Genomic DNA, 15,650 nt, shown 5'->3' with positions numbered 1-15,650 from the left:
AGGAAGGGAAGGAGGGGTGTATCTGGCAACAGAAATGGCTTGGACAAAGGCAAGACACTGGGATTCCAGTGGGGACTGGAACCATAACCTTTCATTCATCACTCGGCGAGTCTTTACCAAGAGGTTTCTCTGGGCAGACCCCTTGATGAACTCTGGGGAACCAGATGGGACTGGCCTGTTCCCTGCTCTCAAGTTGCTAGGAGTCTGTGGGCAGACAGAGGGGTAAGAGATGACAGCCTGGAGTGGGGAAAGAGGGGATGGAATGGGGGTGGGAAAGGCTTGTAAAGAAGGGGTCTGGAAGCCCTGGGGGTCCAATGCCACGGATGCAAACCCCAGCCTCCTGAAATGCCCCTGCCAGCCAGTCATGCCCACCCCTCCTGCAGCCCCCACTCTCAGGGCCTGGGTGGAGGAGAAGCGGAAGGGGACCTTTGGGATTCAGTGACTCAGAGTTACGGGACACCATCTGACATGCAACATGACCCAGGTGAAACTCAAGCCTGCAGACAGAGTCCCTGGTCCCCACCCTGGGGGCTCTGGGCAGGTTAGCAGGCCTGTCTGTGCTGCCAGCCAGCCTGTGCCTCCCCTTCTGGGGCTGCACCCTCACAGTAGCTTCCTAGAGGGTCCTAGAACTGGAGCCTCTGGAGCGATATTGGAAGCACTTCAGTTCTACAGCCCAGGGGCCAAAAATGTGATTAGCAGAACCTGATCCCTAAAGTCGCCGCTGAGATAACGCTGACAGGGGAGACTCACGCACAGAAGACAGAAGTCCTGGGTTCTACTGAGATAACGCTGACAGGGGAGACTCACGCATAGAAGACAGAAGTCCTGGGTTCTACTGAGATAACGCTGACAGGGGAGACTCACGCATAGAAGACAGAAGTCCTGGGTTCTACTGAGATAATGCTGACAGGGGAGACTCACGCACAGAAGACAGAAGTCCTGGGTTCTAATGCCAGCACCACCACTTACTAGCTGTGTGACTGGCTGCGTGGTCCCTCTATGTGCCTCAGTTTCCTCATGGGGTAACAGTTCTTTCCCTCCCTGCCTTCCACAGATGCAATGAGAGTCCAAAGACAGAACTTGGGTTAAAGGGCCTTGTAAACACTGAGGGGATGCACCTGAGGGCTGCAGGAATATGTGGGATGCTCCTGCCCACTCCATGTCAATCCTGGCCTCGAGGATCCTGAGCCCTCCTCTCATCCCCAGCAGAGCCTTGGTTTCAAGTCCCTGCACCCTCTTTCTCCTGACTCTCCTCCCTCAGACCAGGAGGCTAAGACAGGTACTCAGTCCAGTTCTATGTCCCCAGCCCCTGGCACACCATGGGGCACAGCCCACATTATGGCAGAGCTGAATCTCCCTGGGTTCTTCATATCCCTGCTAAGCTGCACTTGTGTGCTCTGTACCCCATCTGCATACCCCCAGTGACACACACATGTGCACACATGCTCAGAGGCCCCAGAGCTTCCCCTGCGGGCCCACATGTGAACCAGCCTCCTTCTCCAGGGCAGGCCCCTGACTTCAGACCTCTCCGAGGCCCCACTATCACTACCTAGAAAACTTACACTTCTGGGGTCCCTTTCCTTTTGGGCCACAGATAAAGGGTTAATCTGTGAGACCAATTTCCGGGACAGTGTCAAGGTGGACAGTGGATTCATGTGATGTCGGTAACCCAATACAGTAAGGCTGTGGGCGTTCATTTAACTTTCAGACTAGCACTAACTTCACTGAGGTGTTCTACACATGTGATCTCACATATGGGTCAACAGCCCTCTGAGATACTTATTATTATCCTCATTTTACAAAGAGGAAACTGAGGCTCAGGAGGGAAGGAGACTTGGCCAAGTCTGCACAGCTAACAAGTGGATGAGATGGGATTTGAATGCAGTCAGTCTGCCCCCAAAGCACCTCCGTGTCTGAGGAGCTTCTAGCCTGCTCCCCCAGCACTCAAACCCCACCATACACACACACATCTCTAACACTAGGCAGAGTGAACTGAAGTGCTTGTGGAAACAGAACAAGTAGCCTGAGGCAGGCAGGGGGTTCCCTCTTGCTGGGGTGCTGGGGAAGGCTCATGGAAGGAGGCATCTGACAGGCAGAAGTGGGGGCACGGGCACAGCCTCCATCTCCTTTAGATCATCTCCCTGCCTTGAGGCAGCTGTCAGCCCAGATCTTCCCCCAAGGCATGGGGCAGGAGGAGGGAGAGGACTACTCACATTGCCTTCATCGTCCACCACCTGGATCTGCCCAGAGTCGCAGAGCTTCACCACTGCCCCGATGGGCACATCAAACTCCTGCCCCGATCTCAGGTCCATCCACACATAGTCCCCCTATGGGCGAGAGAGAGTCCCAGGCCAGGTGAGCAGGGAGCCCCCTTCCAGGCAGCCCTGCATCCCTCTGCTACCACCAGAGGCTCTGGGCCAACCACAGAAGGGGGAAGAGAAGGGGACTCACACTTACTAGAAACCTTCTGGAGCAGGGCAGGCCCTGGGCTGGCCATTTATGCAATGTCATCAGTCCCTCCTCTAGAGCAGCCATGTTCCCATTTTACAGAAGAGTTAGCAGAGGCTCAGAGGGAGCCAAAGCCTCTTGAAGCCCAGCTCTCCCCATGGATCTACACTCTACATGTGTATGACAGATTCACTGGAGTCTAGACAGAAACACAAGACCACTCAAACCACTTCCTCTCTAACATGAGGTGACACCAGAGGACACCCAGACCGTGGGTGAGCTGCATCCTTCTTTACCTCCAGGGCCGATTTTCATCATCATCATGACAGGTTCCTCACAGGGACACCACTCCTTGCTGGGCCCTAGATAAGGGTTCAGCCACATTGTCTTCTGGCATGTGGGGAGCGCCCTGACCTCGCAGGAGGATGTCGTTTTGTGTTTCTGTGGCATCTGGCCCAGGGCCTGGGTCTCGCTACTCACTCAGTAAGGGATCGTGAGAGTCAAACGTAAAATCCCAAGTCAGAGAAATGGACTGAGAACAACCACATTCAGCACTGATGGATTCAACAGACATGTATTGATTACCTACTGAGTACAAAACACTGATTAATCTAAATGCTGGGGGTTGAGCAGTGATTATGGAGTCTACATTCAAGTTAGAGGTGGTGACAAACAACTGAGCAAATAGATCAGCATGATCACTTTGGATACTGGGGTGAGTGCTGTCAAGGGAATAAACAAGCCAGTGGTAGAGAATGACAGGGCCAACCAACCTAGACCCAGTAGCCAATGGAGCTGCTCCGTGGAGGGAATCACTGAACTGACACCTGAAGGGTGACAAGCAGTCAGCCAAGGGAAAAGCAGGGGACAGTAATCCCAGCATAGGAAAGAACATGTGCAAAGGCCCTGTGGCAGGAAGGAACAGCCAGGAGGCAGGACCTAATGAGCAAAAGGGAGCTCAGAGAAGTAGACAGGGTCCAGGATACATAGGCCCTTTGTTGGCCTTGGGATACAAGCTTAGATTTTATTCTAATCCTAATAAAAGTATTCTTTTTTGGATGGTACTCAAACTCCCTAGGAGTGTGGAAGAACTCAGACATTCTAATAAGAATATAACTTAATATCAAATTGCAAATAAAAATGTAACAGCTGATAAAACTGATTCACAATGAAGTAAACCCATGGGAATGGTCTGACAGAATCTGTTCTGGGCTAGGAGTCAGAAGACTGGGTTTCAGGCCCTGCCTGGCCTTGGTGAGTCGCTGACCTCTTTCAGCCTCAATTTCCACATTTCTCAGTGAAGGCTGAACTCAGTGAGTCCAAGATCAACTCATTACTGTTTCAGCCTCCTCTTATTCCCATCAGAACCAGCTACAGTCATGCATTGTTTAACACCAGAGATAAGTTCTGTGCAAACATCTTGGAGTCATTGAGTGTACCTCACAAACCTAGATGTGTACTTCACTACACACCTAGGCTGGATGGGGTAGCCTCTTGTTCCTAGGCTACAAACCTGTACAACCTGCTACTGTACTGAATACTATAGGCAGTCGTACTCCATGGTGTATATTTGTGTATGTAAACATATCTAAACATACACATGAAAGGAATAGTAAAATATGGCATTATAGTCTTACGGGACCACTGCCATCTATATGCTTTCTTCCAGCCACAGCTGCCCCTGTGGACCCTCCCTTCATATGAATGGGAGGTTGGCACATGATAGAGTCAGGCTAGTCCCAAACCCAAACTTCCTCTCAGAAAAAGTAAGAAAACTTGGAGAGGCTTGGGAGTGGAAGAGAACTCCTGTTTACGGAGCATTCACTGTGGGCCTGGGCTCCACAGGCTGCATCCCATAAACTGCCCCATTTAATCCTCACAGCTGCTTGTGCCCAAGCCCTGCTGCACTCCCCGACCCTGGGCTTACCCCTGACAGCCACCCCACACTGGGTCTGCTCCCCTTCCCCACTGGCCTGGAGCTCCCTAGGGTGGGGCTGAGTCTGAGTCCCTCACCTGTGGCTCCCCAGAGCCCAGCCCAGAGCGGGCCTCAGTGAGAGAGAAGGGGTGGGGAGCGCGTTCGCTTGTGGGCGACAGTATGTGGCCAGGGGACTGTCTCCAATTTCTCTCCTCAAAGAGGTCAAGAAACATGCCCAAGGTCACACAGCTGTTTTGTGGCAGAGCCAGGACTGAAGCCCAGGTCTGAGAAACCCCAAATCCAAGGCTCTTTCCTGACATTCCCTGGGCCCAGCCCCACATGTAGCTCAGTGAGCAAAACAGGAAGCACTGATAGAGTCCTCCGTGCCCAGATGGCTCATGTGCCCTGAAGGCAAGCTGGAGACAGGCTGGGGGCAACTGGAAGGCAGGGGTCTAAGTCACCTGTATCCCCCAGCCCAGCACGGGGCCTGGCACACAGAAAATGTTTGTTTCCCCTGGGAGAAGATAAAATAACCAAAATCACAAAAACTTCATGTGATCAGGAAATGGAGATTCCTAGAGGCTGAGTGAAGCACTTGGGGCCACACAGCAAACAGACATGACTAGAACTCTTCTTACTTAGGGCTGTCACCAAAGGGCAGTGACCAAACTATCTCTGCTCTAGGTCAGACTTAAAGAAACAGGTTCAGATGGAAGGGGAGAGGCTTCAGGGAGAATTCTGGGGTCTTAGGACTTCTGAAGGGGAACATTCCTGTGGCCCTAGGGAAAGTTGTTGAAGCATTGCAATGCAGGAAGGTTGTAAGGATCCTCATTTTACAGCTGAAGAAACTGAGGGCCAAAGAAAGAAAGGAACCTGGCCACAGTCACTCATCAAACCAGTGACTGACAGGACTGTTAGCATCTGGAGGACAGAGCCAGGACCAAAACCAGGGTGGGTCAAGAGTCACTGGCTCAGAGGGAGAAGGGAGGGAGGAAGCCACGAAAGAAGATGAAGCTTCATTGAGGGGCAGGAGGCGGGTGAGAAAGGGGAACCAGGCTCCAGGTAGGACCCCACCACTCCCTTCCATTCCCATGGCTAGCCCCAGGCACCCCACCACTGCATCTGGCCCCATTCCTACACCATGTTCCGTGACAACTTTACACACTGTATGGGGCACCTTGCTTGGTCTCATTTTGAATGGAAGATCTTGTTTGTGACATGACACATGCCTCAGCGGGGCTGTGTAATGTGGGGCAAGTCCCAGCTTCTCTCCTATCAAATATGTGACCAGGGCAGAGGGTCTCCCAGGCCCCAGTAGCTATGCAGGCTCCCAGTCCCACAGTCATGACTTCCTAGAACGCGTCTGTTCGAATGTTCTCAGGGGTACCCCAAAACCCCTGTGGGGCCTCCCCTCCAGGAAAGCCAGCACACATCCACAGTGAACACATAGTCAGGATGTCTAGCTTGTAGTCCCAGCTCCACCACTAACGCTGTGTCTCTTTGGGTGAGGCACTCAATCTTTCTGGGCCTCGGTTTCCACCAGCCTTGAAATGGAAGGAGTCAGTGCATGTAAAGATGAGAGACCCACGCAAATGCACATTGTTCTTTCTGTCTACCCTCCTTCGTCCCAGGCATCAAGCTGGTCTTGGGCCAATATTAATAATTCCCCATGGGGCCTTAGCCCTTTCTGTCTCTTCCTTACTCTAGGACCAGGCCTGGGGTCAGTCCCTGTTTATGGAGTCTGTTTCAGGACATTTTGCCCCTCGTTATCTTCGTGATCACTCTGGGACACTGGTTTTATCACCCCATTTTCACAGATGGGAAACGTGAGCCAAGCGTCTTGCCAGTGTCTAGTTGCTAAACATAGTTTGGAGAGGAGACCAGTGGGCCGAGCTTTCCCTTCCACCAGCGGTCAGCCAGTCCACAAACTATGGCTCGGGTCCCTCTGTGCACCTGGAGGTGCTCCCTGCTTTGGACCTGAGCAATGCAGGACACCCCTGCCCAGACATGGCCTGCCTGGCTTGGGTTTCCCAGATGCAAAACCTCCCCTCCCAGGAAAGGGCAGCCGCGGCCAAGTTCACGCTGGGGGAGGTCAGAGACCGCAGGTGGTATCCTAGGGCTGCAGTCCACGCACACCCTGAAGCTTAGCGACCCTGTTTGTGGCCCGCCCAGCTTCTAACGGGGAGGGGGGCGGGGTGGGGACTGAGGCCCGAGGCGAGGCGCCCTCCCCCTCCCATCTCCCCTCCGGGTCCGGGCCTCACCGGCAGGACAGCGTAGGTCTTGAACGCCTGGTTCAGGCTGCGCACCAGCGCCCACTTGCCGAGCTGCGGGACGCGCGCGGGGTCGGCAGAGTCGGCGGGGTCGGCAGAGTCGGCGGGGTCGGCGGGGGGCTCCATGGTGCGGCGATGGCGGCACTGCTCCGGCTCCCTAATTCACCTAATCCCGTGCGCGCCGCCCGCCCCGGAACCCTAAACCGGGCCATCTGCCGCGGGTCCATGGCAACGGCGGCTTAGGTGACGCCCGCGGGCAGGACGGCGAGGGGGCGCCCGCACCACCCCGGCCCGCTCCGTCTCGGCGGAACCCCCCGCACCCCCACTTCGCCGGGAATTCCAGGCGGCCTCACTGGCACCGTGGCGGTAGGCCTGGGATAAACGTGGCACCTGGCACCGCACCTGACCGCAGTTTTGGAAAAAATCGGTGTGTTTTCTCTGGAAGGAAACACGAGGATGTTATGGAATAGAACGCAGTCAACTCCCGGGGTTTTTAAGACTAAACGGGAGACGCATTGAAGATATTTCTGGCTCCCTGGCTGCTTCTGGGGAGTGAGGTCAGATACACAGTTTCCTTCTGGGGTAAGTTTGGGGGAAAGCCCCTGAAGAGTCTGTGTCCTCCTCCCGCAGCCCCCAAGGTCAAATAGCAGCCCACATCCATCCTGCATGAGAGGCCTTGGAGGCCTGGTGTGGGGTCCCCTGAACTCCACAGGACTGCTGCATCATCTCGATGGCTCAGAGCTCTCCCTGCAATGGGGCGAGCTGGCCTCTTGTGTCCTAGCAGCCACATAGTGCTGGGCACCAGGCCTCGGTCCACACTGAGCTGTGAGCCAGAGGCCACCATCCCATCCCGAGGGCCAGGAAGGCCCAGGCCCTGTGACTCCCCTCCCATTCCTTCCTTCTCGCCTTGCCCTGCCTATCTTTGTCCTCCTCCCCTCTTTCCTCCTTTTTTTTTCTCTTCTCTTTTCAAGGCCTCCAGTCTGCATTTGTGGCCCTCCGCATTGCCTAGTATCCTGGAAGCCAACTGCTCCCCAACAAATAAAAAACGGCAGAGAGTGAGGGCCAGGGACTGGGTGGGGGGAATGGCAAGGAAAAAGACAGTGATGCCTCACACAAGGCTCAGAGCCACCCAGGATGGACCCAGTTCTACCCCACTCCCTGTCCCAGCCTTGCGGACCCAGGGCTCTGCTGCCCAGCACAAAGCTGACTGATCAGTGATTCCCACCCACTTCCTGTGACCTCTCAGGGACACTGCTCTCAGGAGAGGTCCTTCTCCGAGTCAAGCCGAAAACAAGCACATCTATCTCTCCCCGCCCACCTACAGCAGCACAATGGAACAGGAACCAGACCTCAGACACAAGGAAGCACTGGTGGTGAGCTTCCGGGCATTCTGCCATTAAGTCCATATAACCCACCTTCACTGAGTACAGGCTCAGACTAAAACACAAAGGACACTGTTAACAAGACATGTCCTCAGACTGGTGTAGTGGACAGACCCAGGCACAGATAAGGATGGTACCAGCAGATAAGAGGCAGATTAGCCCTGGAGACATAGGATAGCACGGCTGCTAAGAGTTTGGACCCTGGAGTCAGGGCTTAGTTTCAATCCCAGCTCAGCCACTCACAAGCTGTGTTACCTTGGGCAAGTTCCTCGACCTCTATGTTCCTTTCTTTCCTCATCCGTCAGGTGACAAAATGACAGTGCTTCCACGTGCTCGTGAGGATTTAACAGGTGAAGATGCGTAATGCACCTAGATTGGTGCCTGTTAGAGCAAATGTATATGAGTGCCAGTCATGGTTAACTAAGGGAGTTGTGTTAGGGGTGACAGCTGGGTTTTATGATTTTTTTTAGGCAGCCATTAGGGGAAAGGGCATCCCAGGAAGAGGGAACAGCAAACTCAGAGAATCAGAGGAGAGAGCAAAGAGATCGTAAAGTAGGTCTGGCGACTGGTGGCTAAAGAGAGGTCCCCTGGGGGAGACCCTGCAAGGCGCTAAGAACCTGACCTTGCATGGTTCCAGACTGACTACTGAGACCACCCCTGAGCTGGAGGAATAAGCCTCTTCTCCACAAGTGGCAAAGACAGAGACTCTTGAAAGCTGCAACAGAGAGGTGACTCATTCTATACAACGAATCCTTAATATGAGTCTCGGCTGATTTCTCATCAGAAACCATGGCGGCCAGAAGGCAGTAGGATGGCATATTTAAAATGATGAAAGAATTAAAAAACTGTCAAGAAAGAATTCTGTATCTGGCATAACTATCCCTCACAAAGGAAGGAGAAATGAAGACATTCCCATGTAAATAAAAGCTGAGGGAGTTTGTCACTGGTTGACTTGCCCTATAAGAAATGCTAAAAATTAAAAGACATTGAACAACAACAAAACAACCAATCCAATTCAAAAATGGGCATAGGCAAGAGTTTGATTGCACCACTGCACACCAGCCTAGGTGACAGAGTGAGACTGTGTCTCCAAAACAAACACAGGCATAGGACTGAAATAGACATTTCTCCAAAAAAGATATACAAAGAGACAAGAAGCACATGAAAAGATGCTCAGCATCACTCATCATTAGGAAAATGCAAATCATAACCACAATGAGATATCACTGTACACCCATTAGGATGGCTATTACAAAAAAACAAAACAGAAAATAAGTTTTGGCAAAGATGTGGAGAAAATGGAACCCTTATGCCCTGCTGCTGGGAATGTAAAATAATACAAATGTTGTGAAAAACACTATGGCAGTTCCTAAAAAAATTAAAATGAGAATTACCATATGACCCAGCAATTCTACTTCTGGATATATACTCAAAAGAATTAAAAGCAGAATCTCAAAGAGATCTTTGCACACCTATGTTCAAAGCAGTATTAATTATAATAGCTAAAACACAGACACAATCCAAGTGTTTCTCAATAGATGAATGAATAAACAATATGTGGTATGAACATGCAATAAAACATTACTCAGCCTTAAAAAGGAAGGAAATTCTGACACATGCTATTAATACAACATGGATGAACCTTGAGGATATTATGCTAAGTGAAGTAAGTCATCACAAAAAGACAAATAGTGTATGATTCCACTTATGTGAGATACCTAGAGCAGTCAAATCAAAACCATAAAGCAGAATGGTGGTTGCCAGGGGCGGCGGGGAGAGGGGATTGGGGAGTTATTGTTCAATGGATAGAATTTTTATTTTACAAGATGAAAAGAATTGTAGAAATTGATAGTGGTGATGGTCACGCAACATTGTGAATGTATTTAATGCCACTGAACTATGCACTTAAAGTGGTTAAATGGGGCCAGGCACAGGGCTCATTCCTGTAACCCTAGCACTTTGGGAGGCTGAGGCGGGTGGATCACCTGAGGTCAGAGGTTCAAGACCAGCCCGGCCAACATGATAAAACCCCATCTCTACTGAAAATACAGAAATTAGCTGGGGATGGTGGCAGGGACCTGTAATCCCAGGTACTCAGGAGGCTGAGGCAGGAGAATCACTTGAACCTGGGAGGCATAAGTTGCAGTGAGCCGAGATCCACACCACTGCACTCCAACCTGGGTGACAGAGTGAGACTGTCTCAAAAAAAAAAAAAAAATTGGCAAAAAAATTAGAGTACAGTACACAGTAATGCAAAGCCATACGAAAAAAAATAAAGAACACTGGTAAACACACTTGCATAGATAAATAGAAAAGTCATATTTGACCAGGCACAGAGATAGGGTGTCTGTACTCCCAGCCACTTGGGAGGCTGACACAGCAGGGCTGCCTGAGCCCGGGAGTTCAAAGCTGTAGTACACCACTATTGCACTTGTGAATAGCATCTGCACTCCAGGTTGGGCAATATAGTAAGACTCCATCTCTTAAACAAACAAAAAACAGTATTGTTGTATTTTTGGTCTGTAACTACTTTCTTTTCTGTGTGATTTAAAAGACAAATGTATAACATAATGATACATCTATGTTAACTGGCACACAATGTACAAAGATGCAATTTGGACAATAAACAACATAAAGGGGGAGAGAGAAAACTATAAAGGAACATAATTTTTAGATATTATTCAAGCTAATTTGGCCTTAACTCAAACTACATTGCTGTAGATTTAAGATGTTATTTGTAGGCCAGGTGCAGTGGCTCATACCTGTAATCCCAGCACTTTGAGAGGCTGAGGCAGGCAGATCACTTGAGGTCAGGAGTTTGAGACCAACATGGTGAAACCCCGTCTCTCCTAAAAATAAAACAATTAGCCAGGCATGGTGGTGCATGCTTGTAATCCCAGCTACTTGGGAGGCTGAGGCAGGAGAATTGCTTGAACCTGGGAGGCAGAGGTTGCAGTGAGCCGAGATCACACCACTGCACTCCAGCCTCGGCAACAAGAGTGAAACTCCATCTCAAAAAAAAAAAGATGTTGTTTGTAAACCTAAGAATAACCATTGAGGAAAAAAACTTTTAAAATACACAGAAGAGTAAATGAGAATCAAAACAGTACTTTAGAAAAAAAAAGTCAATTAAACACAAAAGAAAGCAGTAATGAGGAATTGAGGAGGAAAAGATATAAGACATACAGAAAACATAGCAAAATGGCAGAAGTCCTTCCTTAACAGTAATTACTTTACATGTAAATGGATTAAACTCTCCAACCAAAAGGTAAAGATTGGCAGAATGGATCAAAACAAAACAAAACAAAGAAAACAAAAACCAACCACATGATCTAACTATATGCTGCTTACAAGAGATCCACTTTAGATCCAAAGACACAAATAGGTTAAAAGTAGAAGGATTTCACACAAATAGTATTCCATGCAAATAGTAACCAAAAGACAGCTGGGATGACTATACTATTGGACATAGATGTTAAGTCAAAATCATTACAAGAAACAAAGAAGGACATTATATTTTACTAAAAGCATCAATCCAACTGTTACCAACAGCCCACCAATTTACCTCCAAACCTCCCTCTGCCCACAAATCTGGGCCAAGTACACAGAGTCCCTGCCCTGGCCCCACCATGAAGCCGGGAATCATGACATACTGAAGCACAGAAGCCCTCCTTGTGGTCCTTAAAGACATGAGTCAGGTGCACTACAGAGCTCTGAGTTCTTATTCCAGCCCTGGCACCAGCTGGCCTTGCAGCCCTGGGCAAGTCCTTCTCCCTGAGACCTCAGTCCCTGTATGTTCATGAAGGACTGCAGCAGCTGTCTCATGGCTTTCCATGTCCACCCTCTCCCAGGGAGGACAGAAGCCTCTCCCATTCCCAGGCACCCTCCCATCCCTGTGCCCCCTGGGGACTCACTGTCACAGTTTTAGTCACAGGTGCCTTTCCTAGGTTTCTAAGCTGTCTCCCCACGTTGGTCTGGGAACTCCTCCAAGGCAGGGAATAGTAGGTGAATGCCTGCTCTACCTGCCCTCAAGCAGGAAGTACGCTTCAGCTGCTTCTTTGGTCCTGAAAAAAAACCCAGCCCCGGGGAGCTGACCCGCTCTGTAGTTCCACAGGCCAAGCCCAATGGGATCCATCTTGTGCTTTGCTGTTGATGAGTGAGGGCCTTGGGCACGTTACTCAGCCTTCCTGAGCCTGTTTCCTCATATGCAAAATGCAGATTAAAAACCTCTTTTCCGGCTGGGTGTGGTGGCTCACACCTGTAATCCCAGTACTTTGGGAGGTCGAGGTGAGTGCATCACGAGGTCAGGAGATCCAGACCATCCTGGCCAACATGGTGAAACCCCATCCCTACTAAAAATACAAAAATTAGTTGGATGTGGTAGCATGTGTCTGTAATCCCAGCTACTCAGGAGGCTGAGGCAGGAGAATTGCTTGAATCAGGGAGTCGAAGTTCACACTGAGCCAAAATCATACCATAGCACTTCAGCCTGGTGACACAGCAAGACTCTGTCTCAAAACAAACAAGCAAGCAAGCAAACAAAAAACCCTCTTTTCCCACAGCTGCCATTGTGAGGCTAAAATGCCATTTGGGACTCCATGAAAATGCTTCTTCCTTCATCTGTTTCCCCGGTCTGCCTCTCTCCTCCTCTCTTCCTGCCAGTTCCTTCCCTATCCTGAAAGATCCATGGGAAACAGGATGAAGGCTGTCCCTCCTGTCCAGGACTCATCAGGAAGCCCCAGGTAGGCAGAGAAAGAAGGAGGACTGTGGACAAGGCTCGGGGTTTGCAGAGCAGGGAAGCCTCCCAAAGGAAGCAGAGACCACACTGAAGCCTGAGTAGAAGTCAGTCAGGCAAGAGAGGAAGCCAAGTGCTCCGTGGATCTTTCAGGACAGGGAAGGATGTGGCAGGAAGAGAAGAGAGGGCTGACCAGGGAAGCAGATGAAGGAGGAAGCATTTTCATGGAGCTCCACGTGGCATTTTAGCCTCGCATCAGCAGCTGTGGGAAAAGAGGCTTTTAATCTTCATTTTACATATGAGGAAACTGAGGCTCAGGAAGGCTGTGTAACGTACCCAAGGCCCTCCCACTCATCAATAGCAAAGCCTGGGCTGGAGCCCACTGGGTCTGGTCTGTGCAACTGCAGAGCTGGCTGGTTCACCAGGGCTGGGCTTTCTTCAGGACCAAGGAAGCAGCTGAGTGTACTTCCTACTTGAGGGCAGGCAGAGCAGGCATTCACCTACAAGACACTTGCTCCCAACAGAGGCCACCCACAGCTGGAAGCGGGTCAACGTTCAGAGGGGCAGGAAGGGAGGGGGTGGTGAGGAGGTCCCTTCAGCCAGAGGCCTGCCTCAGAGGCCCCCTGAGGGAGGATGCCCCTGGAGGGCTATGGGGGCCCAGGCCCTGGCACACAGCAAACACTCAGCAAATGGACTTTTCCTCTCCTAGATCCTGCCCATGTCTAATGGGCATTTGAACAGGCTCTCAGGCCAAGGGGCTCTAGAGGGGGTCTCCTCCAGCCCCTAGGATGGAAGAATGTCTGTCCTGATGCTGCCCTGAAGCCTGCCTCTCACTCACACACACAGACACACACGCACACACTCATCTGCAAACATGCCGGACCATGCAGCCTCAGGGTGGCCAGGCAAGGCTGAGTCATTGGCCTCTGGTGACCCTGGAGACCGAGAAGCTGCTGGCCAAGCCCCCACAGCACACAGCCCCACAAGCCCTACAGCCTGCTGCCAGGCCCACCTGGCTCAGGGCCCACATTCCTGGCTTCCGCTCTGGATACCGGGAGCTCATTAGAGCCTCAGACTGATCACGGGGAAGGACTGAGGGTCAGAGGCCACTGTGGCCCTCAGTAGGAAGGGGGGCTGGAGGACTCAGCTCAGGGCAGTACCTCTGCTACTTCCCATAAAATCCCAGGGGTCTCCAGCTCAAGCCATGTCACCCCCGCCCTCCAGTCACTGCTCCCCAAGGCCCTAAGGATAAGTTGGGCTCAGGGCCCTTTGTGGCCTGGCTTTGGGAGCCTTGCCAACCTTCTCTCCTCTTCCCCAGGGACCTTCCCACATCTAGGCCTTTGCACATGCTGTTCCACTGCCTGGGATCCAGAGATGTCTGTAAATAAAATCATTTCTGCCCAATGGGGTGAGCCAGTGAGAGAAGGAAACCCCAGCCAGCACATCAGAGGGAACAGGTTTCAGACTGGGCCTGGAGGGCTGGGTTTGGAGGTCTAGCAATTTTCCAAGAGAACACCCCAGGGAGGGTGTCCCACGGGTAAGCATATGGAAGAGGGGATATGGGATGGGGAGGACAGGCCACCCAAAGAGGGGGGAGCACTGACCTGCTGAAGAATCACCATGGTCCCAAGTCAGGAGCTCCTGCTGCCCACTGGGCCAGGCACAGTTCTGCAGGGAGACAGACCGTGTCATGCTTCTGGGCAGGCCAGCCCTGGAAGCCTGCAGCCTGGCTGGGGTCACCTGGGCTCCACCCAAAGCCCCAGTTCCCCCTCCCTCGAGGGAACCCTCCCTGGCTTCTCTCCCTCTGGCCACTGCCCAACCTGCGTGACCTGAGCCTCAGCCACCGTCACCAGCACCACTGCCCAGAGCAGCTGAATTCTTCTTTCAGTCACTGTCATTCAGAGATTCCCAAAGGGCTCCTAGAAAGTAGCAAGTCTGGCCCCACCAGGGACCTATGGCAAAGGGGCCCAGAGAGGGACCAAGACTTGCCCAGGGTCACACAGCTAGCCAGAGCAAATATAGGACTAGGACTTAATCTCCGGCACTCAGCTTAGGGATTGTCCCAGGAATGTGGGTGACAAGGACAAGCCTGAGAGAGGGGAAGGTCATGGGCTGGGCATGACCTGCTCACGGCACACCCTGCCTGAAACCTCTCAAGAGCACCCACCGCCCTCAGGATGGCTCTGTGCAGAGCACTGGCTGCTGACAGGGAGGCAGGGTCATTGGGGTCTGTCTCTGGCTGTGCTGCTGAATGCACCGCACCTGGGCCCCCCACGCCCAGCACAGTCTGGCCCCTGCTGATGCCTCAGTCTTTTCTCTCACTGCTCACTCCCTTTCACACCCTTATACTTGGACATCCTCAGTGACTCACTGTTCCTGAAAAACGCCAGCTCTTGCCATCTCCTGGCCTTTACACACTGGCCCTTCTACCTGAAATTTTGACTAGTGAATTTCCACCTATGGTTCATGGCTCAGTTCAGATGATACCTCCTCCAAGAAGCCTTCCCTGACCACCCCAAAGCTGCCAAGAGCCTCTATATTCCCCTTTATCCCATTTTGACTATATGCATTATGTTGTCAGGGTAAGGATCTGTCCCACCTCTGCCCCCAAAGGTGGGGAGTTGATCCAGGGTGGGATGCGGCCGGTGGGAGAGGGTCTGAGACATTGCCTTGTCTCCAGCCTTGCCCAGCACAGGGCCAGGCCCAGAGATGGGCTCTGGAAGGAGCTTAAAAGGCAGCCCCAGCCTACAGGCCCTGGTGTGAGGCCCCTCTGGCTCCCAACCTGTCCCCTAGAATGCGCATCAATTTTTCACAAGGGACCATTCAGAGCTGCCGGGGCATTCGATCCTCTGCCCATGCCACCGCCTGACACCCGAGCCCTGACCCCTGCCCTGGAGCTC

General features: G+C 51.9%; 1 protein-coding gene across 13 annotated transcripts in view; it reads right to left on the bottom strand.

Annotated features, from left to right (window-relative positions):
- Positions 1-15,650, bottom strand: part of MYO7A (myosin VIIA) — an 85,923-nt gene that overhangs the window by 69,136 nt on the left and 1,137 nt on the right. For 7 of the 13 annotated variants that reach the window (XR_003722704.2, XR_013404196.1, XM_015115244.3 and 4 more), the window contains exons 1-2: positions 6,625-7,725; positions 2,214-2,327 (exon numbers count right to left, since the gene is read on the bottom strand). Coding sequence is in view for 10 of the 13 variants with exons in the window: in XM_015115244.3 (XP_014970730.2) it covers positions 2,214-2,327; positions 6,625-6,759 (249 nt within the window). In the remaining 3 variants the exon portion in view is untranslated. Of the gene's footprint in view, positions 1-2,213; positions 2,328-6,624; positions 7,726-14,354; positions 14,419-15,650 lie in introns of those variants that run through there. The other 6 variants (XM_077963951.1, XM_077963952.1, XM_028833842.2 and 3 more) reach the window with 2 other exon arrangements.

Source organism: Macaca mulatta, chromosome 14 (genome assembly GCF_049350105.2).
Source record: "Macaca mulatta isolate MMU2019108-1 chromosome 14, T2T-MMU8v2.0, whole genome shotgun sequence".
NCBI lineage: Eukaryota > Metazoa > Chordata > Mammalia > Primates > Cercopithecidae > Macaca > Macaca mulatta.
The sequence above is the reverse complement of the archived record's forward strand: the minus strand, read 5'-3'. Positions and strand labels throughout refer to the sequence as shown.